Source organism: Pogona vitticeps, chromosome 1 (assembly GCF_051106095.1).
Source record: "Pogona vitticeps strain Pit_001003342236 chromosome 1, PviZW2.1, whole genome shotgun sequence".
Taxonomy (NCBI): Eukaryota; Metazoa; Chordata; class Lepidosauria; order Squamata; family Agamidae; genus Pogona; species Pogona vitticeps.
In genome coordinates, this window is record NC_135783.1 from 207260329 (window position 1) to 207282781 (window position 22453).

General features: G+C 45.4%; 1 protein-coding gene across 2 annotated transcripts in view; it reads left to right on the plus strand.

Annotated features, from left to right (window-relative positions):
- The window catches only part of GRB14 (growth factor receptor bound protein 14), a 71522-nt gene that overhangs the window by 19311 nt on the left and 29758 nt on the right, over window positions 1-22453 (plus strand). The window contains exons 1-2 of one of the 2 annotated variants that reach the window (XM_020804366.3): window positions 4754-5215; window positions 9822-9978. In XM_020804366.3, the coding sequence (XP_020660025.1) occupies window positions 5153-5215; window positions 9822-9978 (220 nt within the window). In that variant the 5' untranslated portion in view covers window positions 4754-5152. Of the gene's footprint in view, window positions 1-4753; window positions 5216-9821; window positions 9979-22453 lie in introns of those variants that run through there. The other variant, XM_072982024.2, reaches the window with a different exon arrangement.

Consider the following 22453-nt stretch of genomic DNA (forward strand, 5'->3'; position numbering starts at 1 on the left):
GACGGGACAAGCTATGGCATGGTGCGACATCAGGGAAGGCTAACATGCTGTGTGTTTTGCATTTTGATAATTTACTTTAGGATGTTCCCCTTCCTATAAATCTAATTTCCTCTTAATAAAGGTATCAGGTTTTAATATCAGTCTGACTCTATCATGACACAAATTCTTAAGGCAATGACATATTCCAGATAGCATGGTCTTCATTTTTTCACAAATGAATGCAAGGGCATTCCTTTGCACGAGAGCATAAGGTTTAGCCAGCCCCACTGCATGGCTCAGTGTATGGTGCAGAGGTTTGAGCACAACCGAGAGACAAATACACCACAAGAAAATGGGTATTCAAAAGTATATGGAACAGATGGCTCCCAGAGACAAGAGCTCTGATGCAAGCTGCAGACTGCTAAGTCAAATACGTATAATGCACATTCTATTGAATTTATTTCAATTAGAAGACATTGGCTCTACTTTAGAGCCAAGAAAACTGGGGCAGTAAACAGCTGCGTCTGTCAGGGGATTGTTAAGCAGAAATTACAGTTAACTATTGCAAGAAGAACAGAATCTGCAATGAAAGGCTCCTGTATGTCCCCAGCCATCAACTGCTTCTTCTCCAGCCCTTAGAATTAAAAAGCAGACTTCAAGAGTTGATGTGCAGAGTGCCTTTTCCTTGCACCGTTGGGAAAAAAAATAGACGTCTCCTCCTGCCTTTGCACTTCAGTTGCAGGTTGCCTCCAAGCAAAGGAGGGAGTTTGCACCATAGAATCATGGAATAGTGAAGTTGGAAGGGGGCCTATAAGGCCCTCGGGTCCAATCACCTGCTCAATTCAGGGATACAAATCAAAGGATACCTGCCAGGTGGTTGTCTAAGTTTCTCTTAAATGCCTCCAGTATTGGAGCTGTCACCACCATCTTTTCTTTCTTACAAAACAAAAACCACTCCTGGCATCCTCATATCTGAAGCCCAGTTTAAGAAAGAGGTGTGTGCGTGTGTGTGCGTGTGCGTGTGCGTGTGCGCCCACGCACAGTGGTACCTCAATTTGCGAACTTAATCCATATTGGAGCAGTGTCCATAACTCGAAACGTTCATAAGTCGAAGCACCATTTCCCATAGGAATGCATTGTAAAACCAATTAATTCATTCCGGCTGAAGAAAAAAATACACCCCCCCCCAAAAAAAAACATTGCAAGCCACATAGGAACGCACTGGGGCTGCAAAAAAGCAAACAAACAAACAAAACAAAAACAAAACAAAACCCAGGAGAGAAAGGGAGCCTCAAAGGCTGGCCGAAGTGAATGGGGCCAAGGCCAGAGACCTGGCCGGAAAGCGCTGGCCTGCCTGCCTGCCCGCCTCCTCCTGCTCCCCCGGAGCTTCCCTCACTCTAGTCAGCAGCCACGGCTCCCCGCCCCCCGGCTGCCCAGAGGGAAAAAATAACTAAAAACATAAAAAGAGCACAGCAAGCCCAGTTGGAAGGTGCTCCGTTGCTGAGGCTTTAAGAAAAAAACTCAAAAAACCAGCAAAACAAATGGACACTAGAGCCACCTCTGTTGGTGAGGTTTAAGAAAGAAAAAAAAAACCCTCCAAAAATACAGACAGACACACATGCTCGCTCCGAAGCAGAGCACAGAAACAAACACCACACACACACACACACACACACACACACACACACACACACACACGCTCGCTCGCTCGCTCGCTCGCTCGCTCGCTCGCTCCGAAGCAGAGCACAGAAACAAACACTCCCTACACACACACACACACACTGAAGCAGAGCCACCAAAACTCAACCAGAACAGTTTTTTAAAGGGGGAAACAGCAGCTTACCTCCCTGCAGACACACACACACACACAGGCTCACTCCGAAGCAAGAGGCTCTCCCAAGCCTCCAACTGCGACACACACCATGACTACCGAAAGAGCTACAGCACAAAGAAGCAGCCTCGGCGCCACATATAGTTAGAAAGTTGAATTGCCTGCCTTTTCCCCCCTGCCTGTTTCTGTTCGAAAGTGGAAGCTCCGTTCGCAAGTCGAAGCAACATTTTGCAGACGGAGCTGTTTGTAAGTCGAAATGTTCGTAAGTGGGGACGTTAGTAAGTCGAGTTACCACTGTATGTGATTTCTTTGTCTTTTTTTAAAATATGAAAGAATGTATTTTTCATTAAGCGACAACAGCAACCAGACCTTGGCCAGTATACCCTTCCGCTACCGCAGTGATATGATGAGATGCTGGCCGAGCGTGAGGAGGCAAAAGGCTGGCAGGTAGGTGGAGTTCCCACTGTGTACATATTGAACAGAATGCTGGCCCTTATCTTTGACTGATGTAATTTATTAGTAAATGGTAAGGGGGGAGAGTATAAGTGAAGAAGCCCTCTTTCTCTTTCTTCCATTTGAAACAATTGATAAAACAGCAAATAAACACACATCCAGAATTTGAGGGGAATTCCCTCAAAGTTGTAGTAAAAAGCACATGGTGAATTGTATAAGCAGGAATTTCTGTATGAGATAAAGTGGGGCTTTGCACTTGAGGGTTGGACCCAATTTGGTGGAGCTGATTTGGAGGTGGGGCTTCAACCCTCCACATCAGTAGTGAAAGCCAGCCCTGAGCAATTTGATGATGCCATAACATTGTGACCAATTAAAATGGCAGACCCCACTTGAGTGCTCTGGAGAAATACCCAAGATTCTGCAGGGAATTAAGGAAAAGGCTTCCAGACTCATCCTCTTGGTGCATGAGGTCTAGGGCAAGCATGGGTCAAGTCTGCTGCTTGCTGTGTTTTTCTTTTTAAACCAACAGCCCAGTGTTATTTGGGGTTAGGTTCACCTGAGCTTTTTGAGAAAAGCAGCACTCACTTTGGAGTAAATGCCTTTGGCAAAAAGGTAGCCAAGAAGATCAAATGCACAAGGTACTGCATCTCTGCTGTAAGGGAAAGAAATGCAGAAGACTACAGAGTGCCCGGTGGAAATTTCCAAAACTAAGTGGCTGAAGATTCGCTCAAGATAAGCAGAGATTATAAACCAAAAGAGTATTTAGTCTAATTTAGAAGTGATTATATTGTCACTACAGCAGCTTTGCTGCGGCGTCTGCTTCGTGGTAATAATAAGAGCCAAGGTTATAGCTGAGTAACTCTTTATTTTGGCAGCAAACCAAACATTGCTGTGTTGTATCTGATTTTACCATTTTTATTGGCAGTCTCTGATTCTGTAGGTAATTGAACAAAGAGCACATATTTCACTCCAGGCTAGATCGCTTTATGATTTCTGTTGGACTTGCAGAGTTTTCCTCATCTTTCATAATCATTTGAAACTGCATGCCAATCTTGTGTTTAAAAAATAATAATTCATTGTAATTCTTGTGCCCAGCCAGAGCTGCTGCGAATAGGCTCTTTGATCAGTGGAACAAATGTTATCATCTTTGGCTTATATGTCTATTTTATTTTGACGCTGCCTCCATACCACTGTTTTCATTATGATCAGAAAGATATAAACAAAGCATTATATATCAGATTACAGCAGAAATAATTTTAGATTAGTTTGACAATTTTAGTTTTTATGGATTCTTCCTAAGTTGGAAGAACAAATCTTAAGGTAAATGCTATGGTCTCTGTGTCATCGGTTGCTTAACTGCTTGATGTCACAGTTGTTGAGTGTACTCCTGTGATGTCGTGGAACACTGCTGAACAAGTTGGCTACTTAAGAGCAAAGCAGTCCAAACAGGAAAAGGGGCTGTGCTTTTAATGAGATACAGTACAAGTTGGGAGATGTTGAATTTGCATTGTTGGGTTTGCTTCAGCCGGCGACATCTGTGCAAACTTCTGTTGACTCACATTGTTCGGCATAAACTGAGCAGAGTTTTCTTTCGGAGAGCATCTTGCATCTCTCTTTGTTACACAGGGGAAAAAGTAGGGATTGAAGATGACACTGTGATTTGAGAGGGGGCACAGCCTGAAAACAGCACAGTGCTTTTGTCCAATCCTGTTGAAAGGACTTAAATTTGCTGTGGCTTTGCACACACGGGGGGGGGGGATTGACGGAGAGGGAGAGGGTAAATGACGTAACTTTAGTAGGATGTGCTAATACTCTTGTACTAAGCAATACTAAGATGTGAATTATTAGGACTGTTGAACTAACCCCTCCCCCCCCCCCCCCGTAACTGATTAGTTTAGCTAACTAATGTGACCTGGAGTCACTCTTTCTCCTCTGGTCTATTGTTGGCTGCATTCCAGCTGTTTCAAGATAATAAAGATTGCAGGTTTTGGCATATCCTGCATGCTGAGCAAGTTGTCGGCTATTTAGGGATATTTTATATTCATTCACACATGTCAGTGTGTGCATGTGTTGCTTTGCAAGTTTTCAGGAATTGTGCAGTCCTTATTGGTGATCCATCTTTTTTAAACTTACGTGAATAGAAATGTTGTGATCAAAAATGACCGCTTCTGTTAAATGTCTTTCACACATCAGAAAACTGTGCTGGATTGATCCGGAGGGAAGATGGTAGATTCCCAAGGGTACATCTTGTGACCTGGTCAGGAAATAATCTGGTAATTGATACACAGGAAGATAACTAATTTCACTGGACCAATCCAATCTCCACTGAGCCATGTATAAAAGTTTTCCTACCGACGGTGTCCCGGATGGGTCCAAAGAAAGGTTTGGCTTGTGCTTGATGATCCATTTTTGTTTCTGAAGACTGCAGAGCTGCTTAAGTGCGAGGTGCCCATGCCTTCTGTTCCAAGCTAAAATATTTGCTCTCTCTTGGTGGGAGACGTCAGATGCAATTCCCAGCTTGATAGATGAAAGCATGGGTGGAGAGAGGCTTTTGAGTGATTTTAAGGCTTGTTTAAACCTGGCTCTTTAAATATAATAAACAGAAGTAATCAGAATGTGTTCCCAAGGGCAGAGGCGAAGCCCTCCCCACACACTCCTGACTGGCCTGCCATTGGTGTGGGCTGGTCTGGGAGTCATCCTTAATTGGCTTCCCCAAAGGAGGAGATTCACAGAAAAGCAGCATGTCTTTTACTGCTTTCCTAGTCATCTCTTTGCAGCGGCTCTCATTAAGGTGTACGCTGGAAAATTGATCCTCCCAAGACATTATCTTTATTTTACAAGTTTCTTGGACAGGAGCTTTTGAGCTAATAATTTCTGCGAATAATAGAAATGAGCCTGTCTGGAAGAAGGGTAACCCTGCCTGTGATAACTCCGATAGTACTGCAAAAACGGGTAGGTGACTTTTGTGTGTGTGTGTGGGGGGGATGAGTGAGGAGCAGAGACGACGTAGTGAGAGTGAATGCAGGTGGTTACGTGTGGGGAGAGGAGAGGCCCGAATATGCAATATAAACACAGCACCGTTGGCAAAATGCACTATGTGTGTATGTAGCCGGTTCCTCGTTTTAAAATATGTGAAACTGGGGACTCTGCCCTTCTTGAGAATTTCCATATATGCCTTCTTTCAAATTACAGTAAATAAGGTTAAATGGGAACTGGCTGGGTGGCATAGTCTAAATCCTTAAAATAAATATATGTTTGGACATACTTGTGTACGAGGCCAGCCACTGTGATTGTTTTAAATGTGTGGCTATTTCGTAAGATGGACAGAGGGGAAAGCGCTTAGTTTTGGACCTGAAAAGCAGAGGAATTTTATACACGGAATAATTTACATGCAAAATAACCCAATTCTGGACCTATAACAGACGGATACATTTAATAGACATGACTTTTTTTTGTTCATTTTGGTACCTTGAATGCTGTATCTGCCAAATTTCTGCCCGTCATTAAAAAGTTAAAGGCTAAGAGTTTCTGTCAAGTAAAAAAAAAAAAAGCAGCTCATTCAAGTATACTCTGTTTGTCATATATTCTTTCCCCACAGTGGTCAGCCAGATGTTTTATTGGGAAACTCACAAGTGGGACATGACTGTTCAATATTATCCTGCTGTTGGTGATCTCTGGCAACTTGAACCTGTAGGCACACACACCACTGCTGATTCTGGACGTAATCTGTAGCCGCCACAAGGAGTAGCGATTGGTCGCGTTGTCCTGGTTTAACTGAACTTATGTACATAAATGAAAGCTTTAGTATAATAAAAGTGTTATTGCTAGGCCTGCAAACAGCGTGGGCCAACAATGAAGGCTTTTGAATGGAGTCATGTGAGATAAGTACAGTGGTGCCTCGCTTAACGAGTGCACCGTTTAACGAAAGATCCGTATAGCGATCCCATTTTGGGGATCGCTATACGGATCAGCCCCAATCGCCGCACTCGCTTTGCGACGATTGGGGCTCCGGGCGGCCATTTTGGAGCCGCCGATCAGCTGATCGGCAGCTCCAAAATGGCCGCCGCATGACCCGAAATGCCCCCCCCGCAGCGTTTTCGCGCCCTCCCCTTGCTTAGGGAGGTCGCGAAAACGCTGCGGGGGGGCATTTCGGGCCATCCGCGGCCATTAAAACGGCCGCGGATGGCCCGAAATGCCCCCCCTGCAGCGTTTTCGCGACCTCCCTAAGCAAGGGGAGGGCGCGAAAACGCTGCGGGGGGGGCATTTCGGGTCATGCGGCGGCCATTTTGGAGCCGCCGATCAGCTGATCGGCGGCTCCAAAATGGCCGCCGGAGCGAAAACATCGCTGGAGGGGTAAGTTTACAAACTTATTGGAACGCATTAAACTAAGTTTAATGCGTTCCAATAGGTTTTCCTGCCCCGCACAGCGATGTTTTCGTATAGCGAAGGTTAATCCGGAACGGATTAACCTCGCTATACGGGGCACCACTGTATTTTAATCAGGTGGATTACTCCCTCCCCAAAGTGACTCAAGTTCTTGTAAACCATTTCAAGGCCGTGTCTTGGTGTATTTTGTTTCCAAGCTATAGTGGTAAGAAGTTTCAGATGCATGTTGGTTAGTATTTGGGGCTGATTCTGTCAGGAGGATGGGAAAATGGGGGATTTGCCAGGGTCCCAAGGCTGGCCAGAGGGCCTCGTGCTGTAACTGTTCCCCTTGGCCCTCCAGAAGAGTTAAGAAGTTGGTGCAGAGCGAAAGAGCTGTTCAGTTTTTATCTGTATCTTCTTCCATATGATGTGTGTATGTGCTCACCTCTGTGTGCATGTTTGGAGTCACTGAGGCAGTTATGCCCAAGGCCCCCACATCCATTGGTTCCTAAAATATTATGGTTTTCTCTATAAAAAAATGATCTGCAGCATGATTCAGTCCATTGCTTTTTGTTGCACTAGATATCTGTGTAAAAAGCCATCTGATACATATTCCTAATTCTGGACAGAATCAGTGACCTACAGACCTTAATAATCCTTCTTGCATCCATACAGAGAACTCACTTTAGGTGCTTATATATATTTTCACCTGCTACTCAGCATGCTTGTACTTTTTAAAATTGTGTGCCTTGATTCGCGAATTTCCTTTTTCTATCGCATCCCTTTGCTGAAGAGAGTTCCATTTTATTCATAGACACAACAACATGTTGTTATTTTTAATTTTACTCTCCATACTGTCAAGGCTGCACTTGAAGTGACCTTCACAGAGCTTTATGAGGCTTTTTATTATGGGGATCTATCTGAACCGACAGCAGTCTAGTAGTACAAGAGGGGGGTTGCACAGAAGGCAAAAGTGCCTTTGGTGAAAAATATTTGTAAGCCCTCAGACAGCAACGTTGTAGTGCCTGGATACCACATATACCATTAGTTAAACCATATACAGTTCACTCCCCTTTGAATAGTGCTTGACTACTCTTCCCACCACTTTGCTGACTTTTGAAATAGTTTATTATGCCTCATATAGTAACCAAGGAAATTGGCAGGACCAGCAGCTTCCAGGGCTCGTAAGATTCTTTTCTTGGCAGAACTCTCTGTGCTAGAACGGAGGGAAAGATCAGGTTGGTTGCTATTGAGAGAAGTGCTGGTCTGTTTCTCCATCCCAGTCTTCTTTCAAATAATGTACTGTAGGCTTCTTGTAGGTCAGAATTTGACCTCCTCATTGCCATTTTTGCCATGAAGTATGCTGAATGGGCCATTGAACAGTTATTGCTCCTAGCAGGAAATCTTTGCTCTGTGGACATTCTGATTCTTTCTGAGGGCCTGCTGACAAGATCTCACGTAGGGATAATGCATAAGGAATGGGTTGTAGATTTCTAGTAGTGAAATGGACACTTTTAAAGAGGCAGAACAAAAGTAAGTTTGAGGAATGGTGAGTTAATGTGAATTCCAGTTTTTTCTGGGAAATCCCATAAACTGATGCCTTGCAGGCAGATATGAGGGCTCCTATGAGCTTTTATTCTGCAGTGCGATTTCCCCTGCCTTTTTAGTGAAAATGACGTTAGGCCCTGGTCAAGAGACAGAAAAAGCTGTGGTGGAAGATCAGGAAGTTCCTCCTTTCAAGTGTTTTACTAACATGCAAATGAAATCACGAGTACATGAGTACAGAAACATGGCTTTTAATACTCCTAACATGGCACATACGCAGTGGGCTGAAGCAGAAGGGTTGTACATGCACTCTGTCTTTCCAGGAACCCCTGTAGGTAGCTGCCGGTCTCTTGTATTCTCCTCTTGGACACAGCAGGTGTTTCGTGAGCATAAAAGCAACAGTATTTGGTTCTCTCCCGAACTACAAGCGTCTCCAGTTAAACCATATGAACTTGCTGTCCAGCCCAGTCTACTCTAACCTATATTGAGTCTAGCCCAGAATTCTTTAACCTAATATTATGGAGCAAATCGAAGCCTGAGGAGTTGTGTGGAGCCGCAAGACTTGTTGGTTTTTTTTGGGTGTGTGTGTGTGTGTGAGGCCGAACTCTTCTCCTGGATTTTTGCCCACCCCTTTCCCCCATCTCATGTCCTTCTATTAATTTCACACCCCACTTCGAAAAGGTGAGTTTCTGCTTCTGGAAGCCTAAAAGGCATAGAGTCCCCTTATACCTTGTTTGGCCCACCCAGAAGCAAAATCGGAAGGGGACGTCCAGCCACTTTGGGTTTCATCTCCCCCCCCTTTGCTCTTTTATACAGTATTTGAGAGGCTGGTGCTGCCCATGGGTGGGGGAGTTGACCTCAGGATCCCAGAGCTTAACCACCCTTTCTCTATTCCTATGGGGGGATAGCTCTCCAGAGTTCCAGGTGCCTGCTGCTACCTGGAGACTTTTAAAGGTTGGTGTCCCTGGAATTGCACCTAAGACCATTTGTGGTCAAAGCAGATTCCCTACCACTGGGCTGTGCTTTCACCTTTCACCCTATCTGGGGTTCCAACTTATATAACTATTCCAGGCACTTTATGCCATTGCTTCCTCGTATTCCAGTCCCTGCTGGATTTATCTGCACAATTCTCTCTCCAGAGAATTATTAAATCTGAGTCCCGCTAGATTAAAGATCACTTACAGAGCAACATTTACTACAGTTTTCGCCTGTCCAGGTATGAAACAATTTTACTGGCAAATGAAGTCATTGTTTTGTATTTTATACCAGGGATGGGGAAGGAGTAGCTTTCCTTTGTGATTGGCTATCTAGCGGTTTGAAAGCATGCAAATGCGAGTAGATAAATAGGGACCACTTTGGTGGGAAGGTAACCGTGTTCCGTGTCTAAGTCGCACTGGCCATGTGACCACGGAAGATTGTCTTCGGACAAAACGCTGGCTCTATGGCTTGGAAACGGGGATGAGCACCGCCCCCTAGAGTCGAACACGACTGGACAAAAATTGTCAAGGGGAACCTTTACCTTTACCTTATCTTGGCTAGAACTGGCTGGAGTTGCAGTCCAACATCTGGAAGACCACACATGTTCCTGTCCTGCTTAATATGAATGTTATTCATGTATGATATGTAACATACTTCTGCCTTTTTTCAGGTAATTAAAGTATACAGTGAAGATGAAACGAGCAGAACTTTGGAAGTACCAAGTGATATAACAGCCAGAGATTTATGCCAGTTGCTTATACTAAAGAACCATTACGTTGATGACCACAGCTGGACTCTGTTTGAGCACCTTACTTACTTAGGCTTAGGTAAGTATTACAGGTTCTCCAAATGACAACAGCAGCCACAGCAGCTCATGTGCTATGTACCCTCCAAGAGGCTGGGGTAGGGATGGGGAACCTAAGGCAGCAAGTCTGTACGGGCGTCTCAGCTGGTATTGAGCATCACAGATTCCAGTTGGGTTTATTTCCTAGTCAACAAAGTGGGAAGAGGTGAAGGCGACAGGCAAAGAGAAAGACCAAATAAAAGATGGGTTGACTCAATAAAGTAAGCCACAGCCCTGAATTTGTGGGATCTGAGCAGAGCTGTGACCGATAAGATCTTCTGAAGGTCATTCATAGGGTCGGCACAAGTCAGAAGCAAATTGATGAAACATAATAACAACAACAACAACCATGCTTGAGGATTGCAGGGTAAATGTTCCAAAAATTTATTTAGGATGGGATGAGCCCAGAGCTGATGATCTGTAATGAATCAGGTGATGTTTGGAGAATAACGTCCAATTTCCTCTTTGGCCCTAAGTCACCACTGAGGTTAGAGAGAGATGGTCAGAATCCCAGTATCTCATGCCAGATGCACTTAGAAATAAGCTAATCTCTATGTCCTGAAAAATAAATAGATTTGTCTATTTCCAAGCCAGTCTAAATTTGGCACCCACCTGGCCCCCTTGATCCTCAAATCCACTTCACTTTAAACAAAACTACATTCTCTAGGGCTGGATCAGCAGATAAGTGCAACTCTCCCTTGATACACTGCCCCAGCCTCAGACAGTTAAGTGTTACTTAGAGAGGTGAGAAGATTGAGTGAGAGGAGGGTTGGGCAAGCTGGGAATTTCTTTTCCAGCGCAGATTTTAATCTGAAGGATCTAAGGTTCTCATTATGGGACTGCAAAACTGTTTCACTAACATCTCAGATAGCCGAAGACTATCAGGAATAGTTCCTGTACTTCCCTCATGTGGTGAGCCTGTAAAGTGCAGATGGCAGCTCTATCCGAGGTTCCGGTCTGCTCTAGGAGACAGATGCTTGCCCCGACTTGCCATTGTATCCTCCTAGGCAGAGGGATGCAATGCCATCTTCCTGTCAGGAGAGGTACAGGAGAGCACTGTGTTCCATGTGCGTCTAACAAGGTTTTTGCAAGCAAACTCTAGGGCAGGGGTGGGCAGCTGTGGCCCTTTACATGTTATGAGAGAGGAACTTCCATAGATTCTCACCATCAACCATGCTGGACAGCAGGGCTATAGCTAGGGCCAGGCAACCAGAGCTTTGCCCCAGGGTGCCAAACTTTAAGGGGTATGGAAATTCAAAGGTGAATGTTGGTGAGTGGTAGAGAAATAAATAGCAATGCCTCCTTGCCCTATTCACCTTCTTGTGTGGAGTTTTACCTCTTCCTTGGTGGTAGGTAGTTCACATTCAGTGTCTATGGGCAGAATGGTGCCCACCATTTCTAGTTCCAGCTTTGCTGGGTAGAACCAATGGGAATTACAGGCTAGAAAAATGCAGGGGTCATAACTCCCCACCTTTGTTCCTAATGCACTCTTCTGTCTTCCATTTTCTTCAGTCTTTGTTTATTGGTTTATCCTTTGGTTTGGTTTACTTGTTGATTCTGTCATTTGCCTGGTTCCAAAGCTCTTGGTAGCCAGCCTACATGAGATAGTTGCCCATGGCCTCACCCTTGGAAGAGCCCAGGACTGACATCAGATATTGTGTGACCCTGACTATTCTTCTTTGTGGTCTCTGTGAAACACACAAGTGAATTTCATGCATGTGCAGAGCGTTGTTCTGGAATATTCCACAGCCAAGCATTTGGGCCTACACTGTCCTTGATTCATATAAAGCAGAGGTCCCCAATCCCCGGTCCGTGGCCCAGTGCTGGTCCGCGGCCTGAGCTGGACCAGGCCGTGGAGGCAGACCACCCCCCCACACTCACCCCCACACAGCTGATTTGCGCATGCATGCACACTCCAGTGCACCCATGCAAGTGCTGCACTGCTGGTTGCATACGCGCATGAGTGCATGCACCCACAGAAGTGCAGCAGCACCATTTGCGCATGCACACAAGAGAGAGAGAGCGCTTGTTCACACATGCACATGAGCACAGGGGGTGCCCCGCTTTCCCCAGCTGGTCTGCGGGGTGAAAATGGTTGTGGACCCCTGATATAAAGGAGCTAATATGGGAATGCAGTAAACACTCCAAAGAAGGGCTGTAATCTGGAGCTCTCCCCTTTCTTTTTCTTCACCTTCAGAGTGACTTTGAAACTTCCTACAGCGAAGTGTTAGCAAATTTTCCTCTACGTTTTTCTCTCTTAGCCTATTATATACCTCTATATTAAATTCTGTTATTTGACTAATTTCGTCATAGTTTTATTCAGTTTATCCTGTCGTGTTTTTTTCAGCAGCTTCAGGCTCTGCCTAGCTCAAAAAATGTGTAATGTGGAGGGAGCATTTCCCAACATTGCCCAGCACTCCAAACACTGGTTTTTGCTTGGGAGAACTTCGCCTCTTGCAGTTTTGTACCATCTGTAAAGGCTTTATGAAGCAAAGGCATCACGTTAAAAAGTCAAAACTAAAGGCTATTTCTTTGGGAGCAATCGCTAAAGCCACAGAACAGGCTTTAAGGACATTGACCCATCCACACTGCTTCGGTCTCAATTGCAAAGATACTTTGCAAACCATCTCCTTGGCTTCTGTATCAGTTGGCTTGGGAACGTCAGCCTTGTCTCCTCAGCCTGCCCCTGATTCATTGCATCACACATTGAGGCAGAATTGATACTCGACTTCAAAAGGCACCTGATATTTGATACTGATTCTGAGCTCAGAGACAGACGCAATGCTGACTGTCAAGGCAGGCCAGTCTCATCTACAGCCACTATATCTGTTACAGGCTCTCAGGCCTCTTCCCACTCTTTGCCAGGGAGGGACACACTTGCTCCAAAGTCAAAGAGGCATGGCTCTACATGTTCAGCCGCTTCACCTGGGCCTGAACCTCAGAAGCCAAGTAAATCCAGGGACACAAAGGCCTCCCATTGTGGAAAGGCTAATTCACAACCACCTGCCCTGTCAACAGTACCATCAACACCTTTACCAGTCCCATCACCAACCAGATCTGTTGGTTATTACTTAGGACCACCCACCTTTGCCATCAACTCTCTTTACCTGCATGTTCCAGTACCTGAATATATTTACCAGTTGCAACCTTCCCTCCAATAATTATTCAAACTTTGCTGATTCTGCCACTGGTATCTCCGGCACTTTCACTGTCATCTTCCTTGATTTTCAGTTTTGACACAACACCCCTTGTACTTTTGCTGCCACTGATATTATCTCTTGCCCTTCTGTTCTGGCTCCATCCATGCCTTCTTTTGTTCATGCCTCTCTTATTGCCAGTACAGAAACACAACCTTACCACTCTTCAAAGGTCATCACGCAAAGCGACCAGTGGTGTCTCAGTGCCATGCTGCAGCCTGAAGCGTGACTGCAATACTTCCAGACTATCCATTTCCTCCAAGAATGCCTGCAGCTGATCAGCCACCACCCTCTCCATCAGCTTGCCCAGGAATGGAATGTTGGTGACAGGCCTGAAATTTTTCAAATCATTTCTCCATAAGTTGGATGTTTTTCAAAATGGGATGCACAATAATCTTTTTTTTTTTAAAGGAAGGCATATGTCCTTTCTATAGAGATGAGTGGATAATCTGAGTGGCCCATTCTATCATTCTGTCTTTAGCAGGTTTTAGGAGCCATGGTGGACAAAGATCTAACAGGGAGGTGGTAGCCTAGTGTGTAAGCACCTTGTCCACATCTTCAGGCATCACAAGTGGAGAATGATTCAATGAAACAGGACAAGGTGGTGTATTGGACATCTCAGCGTGATTAAGTGTGCCATTAAAGGAGTCCAGGTTCTGCTAGATGACTGCTATCTTAGATTGAAAATAAACTGTGAATCAGTTACAGATGTTCCCAACTGATTGGACCATGACTGACTATTTCACATTGATGAGGCTGCGGATTCCTTGATAGAGCTGTGCTTGTTGATTTGAGGCCTCATTGATGAACTTGGTGTTATAGACCCTCTTTGGAGATTTTATTGCATTCCCATATTAGCTGGACAGTTTCCTAACTGCAGGTAGTTAGGAAACAGCCCGATTAGAGTCCAAGGAACCTGTCCTCCATTTGCACCCTAGCCTCCCCCATTTTTGATTCATTGCTTGCAGCTCATCCATAAACCAGGGTGAGGGCCAAGCTCTGCACCGCAGAGGGCATTTGGGAGTGATCATGTCAGCTGCCACAGTCACTGTTGTACACTACTTGATGACCTGGGTTTTGACAGGAGCACCAACCAGGTCGGTAAGAAACCTACCTGAGACATTCTGGAAACTAATTAGATCCAGAAGCCTTCAGGGGTAGACCATCTTAATAGAGCCAGCCTTTCCACAGGGAACAGTCACCAGTATGAGTCCATGCTTCAGCAGATAGTGATTTGACCATGACATGGCGGAAGACATCAGGTCAGCCACCCTCAGATCACAATCTCCCTGCCTGGCCTCTATGTCCCGCCATGTGTTTAGGGTCTTTCACATGTTGGGATAGACCTATGGATGTCATGGCGTCTAGGAAATCCCAAGGCCGGCCCATCTATCGCCACCTCCACATGGATATTGAAGTCACCCAAGAGTAAAAGCCTGGGGGGCTTCCACCCTGGTAGGGAGAGTACTGGGTTGCAGATATAGCTGTATACCAGCACTTTCCCCACCCTCTCTCTCTCTCTCTCTCTCTCTCTAAACCTTTATTGGCATTGTAACTTTCCCCACCCTATTCTGCTGGTCTAATGACAGGTGGAGCTACTCCAGGATAGGAAGCTAGCAGGTTGCCATCATTGTGTATCATGAATGTCTTTGGAAGAAACTAGAACCTTTTCTCCTTCATCTGCCAGAAGATCAAAAGCTTCTTTCTATCAAGAGGTACATAGGTGGGCCAGCCACCAAATTAGTGCCGCAGGTACTCAGCTGACTGTACAGCAAAGGTTACTGCACGGGCAGTTGCCCGCCAGAGGCACTCATGGCTCCATGCTGCTAATATAAGGAGAAGTCAGAAGCTCCTACAGAGGATCTCACTTTCAATGGCGAGCGCCTCTTCAGTGCTACCACAGATTTGGTCATTGACCAACTAGTCAAATTTTGCACTACAGCTAAAAAGATGGGCCTTTCTCAACAACCATACAAGCAGACCTGGTGTTGCACGCAATATCCTTTCCAGAAACTCCACTCTCCACCACAGACATCTCACTGTTCAGTTCCACAACAGACACAGAGGAGGTCCTACAAAAAACCAGGATCTACCAGTCTTTGGGGACGTGGTGGCGCTGTGGGCTAAACCGCAGAAGCCTCTGTGCTGCAGGGTCAGAAGACCAGCAGTCGTAAGATCGAATCCACGCGACGGAGTGAGCGCCCGTCGCTTGTCCCAGCTCCCACTAACCTAGTGGTTCGAAAGCATGCAAATGCAAGTAGATAAATAGGGACCATCTCGGTGGGAAGGTAACAGTGTTCCATGACTAAGTCGCACTGGCCGTGTGACCACGGAAGATTGTCTTCGGACAAAAACGCTGGCTCTATGGCTTGGAAACGGGGATGAGCACCGCCCCCTAGAGTCGAACACGACTGGACAAAAATTGTCAAGGGGAACCTTTACCTTTACCTTACCAGTCTTCAGCTTCCAAGGGGAAACAGCTGTCATCTTAATCTAAATCCTGGTTTTTGACTGGATTTCCCCTGGCTTGCAGTCAGACTCCTCATTCTTCCTTCCCCATTCATTTTATACCACTTACCATCCTGGTGCTTCATTGCTACCGACCAATGAGTTCTTACTATCATCCGAAAATGTTATGCTGTTGAATTTGAGAGTCTGTCTCCTCTCACCATTTTTCATTCTACAGTACTACGTATTCCATCTCATCTTCTTTGGAAGGAAATCCTGTCTCTTCTCGCCAAAGGAGCAATTGAGCCCATACAGAGGCATGATTACACAACAGGATTTTTCTCCTATTACCGTACTGTTCGCAACATGATGGCAGCCTCAGGCCCGTGTGGACCTAATAGGTGGCCTAAAATCTTTAAGCCCGGATTGAGCCTGGAACAAGGAAAACAGACCACAGGGGGCAGAAAAGTTGGAGGAGATAAAAGGGGAGAGTGAGGGGGAGAGAGGGCGGTTGCAGCTAGAGGAAGAAAGAGCACGTTGCTGGGCCCTGGATGAGGATGAGGAAAGAAAGAAGCACAAAGAGGGGTTGGTCAAGATTGTTGAAGAAGACCCGTGGACAGAGTTCAGGGTGCCCAGAGTGTTTGCTGAAAAGGAGTGGAAGTGTCAGAGGTATAGAAAGCAACCCTATTGGGGTGAAACAGAGGAGAGGGAGAGAAGAAAGAGGGAAGAAGCCTGGAGAGAGCGGGAGGCACAGAATTGAGAATATAAGCAATGCTCCATATCCCATGGGAGATCTCATGGGACGAGTCTGCTTAGGCCCAGACCTGGGGGAAAAAGAGTGCGGGAGCCTGTGAGGGTTCAATCTTGGGCTCCTGTCTTGGTTTGAATACATCAGCAGATTTGCAAGTTTTTGAAATAGGGGTAACATTTATTGGCGTTTTTAATAAATAACCCAGTGTCTGCAAAAGCAGTCCAACATCTGTCTCCTTCCAACAATGGGTCGGCAAGGAGTTTCCAATCTTCACCTTTGAAAGGATTTCCTCCTCCAGCGTCTGGACCAGTCTAGAGGCAGATTCATGTTTAGTACCGGTCCTGTCTGTTCCTCCAGTAAAGGGACCGTGTCATCGTCCCGGTTGTCCAACCAGATGGGGTCCCGTGTGGAGGTGAAGGTCTGCCACAGTCCTCCTGGTATCCCCTTCATCTGCATTTCCCTCACCCTCCATTCAAGTCTTTCATGCCTCTCTCTTTCTACCTTCTCTTTCTCTTCTCTCAGCCTCCTCCTCCTCCACTCTCTGGCCTCTGCCTCACCCCAATAAGAGGGTCTTGGTGGTATTTCTCTCCGTCACCAGTAATCCACCTCCTCTCTGGGTACTCTGAGGCTTTTCCACACGCCTGTCCATGGATCTTGCATCCATATCCACTCCCAGCCTGGTGGCAACTGCTCTTCTCTTCTTTTTATATCTGCTACACCCACCTCTATTTCCAACCTCGGCTTCCCCTCTCTTCCCACCATTTCCTCCCCGGTTCTTCTAACCGTCAGCTTCCGCATCTCCCTCTCTACTTTCCCCGGGTCTGTCTCCGGCGGCTCCGTTTTCCTAGAAGAAGAGGCGGGCATGGTCTGAATCTCCTTCTCTTCAGTGAGAGGGAGGGACGGCACTCCAGCGAGAGTGGTAGTGCTCTTGCCTCCAGTCTCACAGAGCCTCAGACTGGATGGGTCTTCCACCCATGCCAGCGATGCAAAACTGAGTAAGGAGCCTGGACAATTGGGCAGTTGGTCTCAGAAGAAATATAAGGAGTTCATTTCTCCCCCCTTGCCTGTTGAAAGGGATTTGTTGTCATTTGACGAAAGAATCTGTATGGGACCTTCTCTGAAGCAAAAGGCAGAGATTAATGTTGAAATGGTTTCTACTGCTTTGTTAAAGAATGCAAATACATCAGTGCTGAAGATGGAAGTCGTGGTCCCATCTGTGGTGGGATCGAAGGAAGAAGGGGGGAGATGGAGGGCAAGCCCAATCACACTTGGTTTCACTATAGCCCCCAGAGGCTTCACTACGTGTATAGCCCTGGTGATAGCACACCTGCGAATCCAGAGAATTCTTCTCTTCCCCTGTCTCAGTGACTGGTTACTAGTGGCAAGGTCATGACATTACCTGGGGCATCATGTTCTGTTTACCTTCTCACTCCTTCACAAGCTCAGACTGCGAGTCAACAAGGGGAAGTTTCAGTTAGTCCCTATGCAAAAGATCACTTAGATTGGAACTCATTGGACTCTTGTTTAGGACGAGTTCTCCTTCCTCTAGACAAGGTGTTAAAGTTGTCCAGAGTGGCTACAAAGGTTATTTGTGATGTGACATAATCTGCTTTCACCATGCAAATACTGCTCAACCTTAGGGTATCAACCATGTCTGTCATATGATTTGCTCTTCTTCTTGTGCGGGTTCAACAGAGCTGGTTTCTTGCCACCTTCAGTCCTCTCCATAATGACACATCTCGTTGCTTAATACCATCAATCACTATTACTTCAGACGCATCACAAACTGGTTGGGGAGCACGCTGTCAAAACCTTTGCCTCCAGGCACAAGTGATCCCACACAGAGTAACACCCCCACATCAGTGTACTTGAACTACTTGCAATCTTTAAAGCACTCAGGGGAAGAACAGAGTAATCATGGACAACATGACCACCATGTATTACGTATACAAGCAGAGTGGCACATATCCATATGTTCTACTCTTCCTCATCTTGTTTCTCTGGGAGTGGTGCATTTGCAATGTTGTTCATTCAGTGGCCGTCCATCTCACAACGCTTTAGCAGATGCACTGAGTTGGTCAGCCCTGGATATTCACAAGTGAGAGCTCAACCAGGAAGTTTTCACTTACCTGACAGATAGGTGGGGCTTTCCCACATGGATATTTTTTGCTTCTGCAGAAATCACCAAGTGTGGAACCACCTGTTTTGCACTAGAGTAGGAGCATGTTGGGACTCTCAGAGTGATGCTTTCACAATTCCTTGGAAAGGCAATCTCCTGTACATGTTGCCACCATTCCACTAATCCTGCCTACTGTAGGATGATCAAGGCAAAGAACCAAAGTGGTTCTCATCATCCCGTGGTGGCCAAGATAACCTTGGTTTGCAACCCTTCTTTATCTCTCCTCCACAGGTCCATCCGTCTCCTCAGTAGACCAGACCTAATAATCCAGTTTCACAACCAAATCCGTCATCCAGACCGTCTATCACTTTGGCTGTCAGCCTGGAGAATTTAGCTTCCTCTTCTCTAGGAGGCCAAATGGACAGCTCTCTTGAAATTTTCTCAGGAGCATGGGGCATGGTTTTCCATCATTCTCCTGTGATATTTCTCAAGTTCTTGATTTCTTAAGATTCTTAACATATTCTCTCTTTACTGACCAAAAATCTTATTGCCAGATAGCCAACTTATCATCCTGGTGTCTCCAACTTGTTTTGTCCCGGCTCATGACACCAACCTTTGAGCAACGAGTGACCTGCACACTCTGCCTACTTTCTTGGAAGACTGCTTCCTTCGTGGCTATTATGCCTGCTCATTGTGCGTCTAATGTTTGTGCCCTATGCATCGATTCAGCTTACCTATCTTTCCAAGCAGACAAGGTAGTGCTTTGCCCTGGCACATCCTTCTTTCCAAAGATTCCCATCTTAATCAAGATGATGTGTTACTTCTTTCTTCCATAACCCTATTTTGCCCTTAAGAGTGTGCCTTCCATACCTTAGATTACAGATGTGTACTTGCCTATTATCTGTCAAGGCCTGTTCCCTTTCACAGATCAAACAGCCTTTTTGTTTGTTGTGGAGGCTCTAGAGAAGGTGCCCCATTATCTTCAGGCCATCTGACAGTCTGGGTCACAGAGTGTATAGCTTTAACCTACCAGCTTTAACCTACCAGGCTTCCCAACACCTGTACATTTGAAAGTACACTCTACGAGGGCCCTAGCTGCTTCTTCTGTAGTTCTGAAGGATGTTCCCCTCCAGGATGTCTGCAATCCTCTACTTTCATTGGGTGTTAGCATCTGGATGTAAGAGCCAGAGGTGATATTAGGTTCAGAAGAGCTGTCTGCTTGTCTATTCTGCAGCGACACTCCCACCCCTGGGAAATTAGCTTGTGATCTCCCCATTTGTGTGATCAATAGAGATCATGAAGAACAAACGCCTGGTTGCTTACCTGTAGCCATTGTTCTGCAGATGGTGAATTCACACCTCCCCCCTTCCTCCCCCCCCCCAGTGTCTTGAATGCCATTGTCCTCTTTTGGCAGATAGAACTAAGAGTGTCAGATCAGAGTGTGCCTTCACATGCAGTAGGAAGAGTGCGGGTGGGGTTTGCTGCCCAAATGCTTAGCTGTAGAAGGTTCTGGGACAACACTCTAAGGATGCACAAAACTCATTTGTGTGAATCCCCAGATGACCCCTCACGTTGTTAGAGGTGAGCGACCAGGCAAACTTACGTGAAGGTTTCTAGAGCAGAGCTGGAGACCGTGGAACCAACAGCGGCATCTTCTGCCTTGCGTTTTTGGACCCTTCCCAACCTGCCATAACTAGTGTATGCCAGAGGCATTTGTTTAGGTGCTCTCTCTCTCTCTCATTCTCTCATTGTTTAGCTGACTCTCATCCAAAAAGGTGAAAGGCGAATGAAGCTGTATGTCTCTCTCTCTCTCTCTCTCTCTCTCTCTCTCTCTCTCTCTCTCTCTCTCTCTCTCTCTCTCTGTGTGTGTGTGTGTGTGTGTGTGTGTGTGTGTGTGTGAGAGAGAGAGAGAGAGAGAGAGAATGGATACGGAATACACTCAAGTACTGTACTGTATTGGCTCGCTCTCCTGGCTTAGAACCTGTGCCGCCTCTCCTTGGGTCAGTTCATCCCTTGGGCTCTGATTTGTTTTTCTTTGGGTTTTTTGTTGTTGTTTTTCACATGCCCTTAAAGTCAGTGGAGAAAAGTTACAGTGTTATGTCAAAACTTTAACCAGAATAAAGCTTAATCCACTTATTTGCTATCTCAGTAAATCTAGCTGTTCCCTATGTGTAGTGAACATCACACATATCTTTATATCTGAGCATTTCAGGGAAATTTACCAAAATAGAAATCAGACTTGGGAGGATTTGTTAGTACCTGTAATGAGTTTTTACTGGCCTCCTTCTTTTTCGAGTTATTGGTGTTGAAGAGGAAAAGCTGCGCCTGATCATAGCAGAATGTGTTTGCATTGTGTCCCATGGCATCTCTCTCTCTCTCTCTCTCTCTCTCTCTCTCTCTCTCTCTCTCTCTCTCACACACACACACACACACACACACACACACACACACACACAAACACTTTCTCTCTCTTCCCCCTCTCTGTGAGTGTGAGTGCGAGTGTGTGTGTGTTCCAATGGAAGCAAAATTATCTGATCCTGCAGCTGTATTATGCTTACAGTTGGTGTTTCCATTCTGCTGCTTTGCGCCTCAGTCCTGCTCATACCTGATTTATACAAGGCCTTGTAAGGTACATTTTCATTGCCCTATCTTGCCACATCACTATGCCATCATGGCCAGTGATGTATGGTGTAATGGCCACTGCATGTGATCTCCTCTTTGAATTCCATGGCAAACCACAGGACCCATCTGAACAACACATCCGACGTTTCCAGAGGTTTGGAAAAATGTATTTTACCAAACATCTGTATTTTAACAAGAAAACACCACTCCAGGATTTATATTTTGGTTTTCTTACCTTGATTCTTGGGTCAGGCCACACACCATCTGTCCAAATATTGCTGCATGGGCATTGGTGACTGTGTTACTTTTACAGGAGAGTAAATCCTGTGCTGCATATTTCTGTGGAGATAGTAGATTGCCTGTGGTCTAAATTACATTTTGTTCAACTGAAGTGGACTTGTCAGCATTCTTTTACAAGGTCATAAATTATCCCGGTGCGATTTGATTTAAAGCCTGCTAAGGTGGTGGTAGAATTCAGCGCTATTGCTGTTGAACTCCTGAAAGCCTAGATCAAGCTATGCTGTGTTGGCAGCATTTTAGCTGTAACATTCTAAAGCTGTGTTGAATTAAGAAATGAGCATGAAAGCTGGGGAACTGAGAAAGCTCATCCTACCTTAGTAATGCTTGTACAGGCATAGGGAAGAGTTAATATAATCATTTACGTGCAACATGATAAGTGCAGATTTAGGTGTGTGGTGAGCCTCAAATGTAATATTGGCTTTCTGTGCCAATGGTTCTGAATTTCTTCCTCCCAGAATACTAAGCACATTTTTCTGCCTCAGTTGCTTAAGCAGCCTATTTTGAAAAAAAATCAAATCCACTCTAGAATCTACACTCCATTATTTTGGCTGCTTCTGAGAGCTTTATGTGTTCAGCGGACAAGTGGGTACCAGTGGCCTTTAAGGGGGTACTAGAAATAATTTTCCTCCCATATCAGATGAAACAAACACATCACTTTAGTGCAAATTTTCCTTTCTTCAAGCAAGCTAGTGCTTTATTTGTTTAAATCAAAGGTCATCATGCCTTGGGCCCTTTTAAGGGGAAAACGGGGGGTGAAAATATTTTAAATAAATAATATTGAATAAGATAAGATCCTAATAATATCGAACAAGATAAGATCCTTGTTCGATATTATTTATTTAGTCTGTATTCTTTACCTAGAAAATCCTGGAAAGGGTCACCACAAGTCGGAATTGACTTGATGGCAGGCAATTATAAATTATTATGGTTTAGGACAACATAATAATTTAGGATTTGACGTAAGGTACCCCAGCTTTCAAAATGGGTGGCATAAACACAGATGGGCAAGAATTTCACTGGG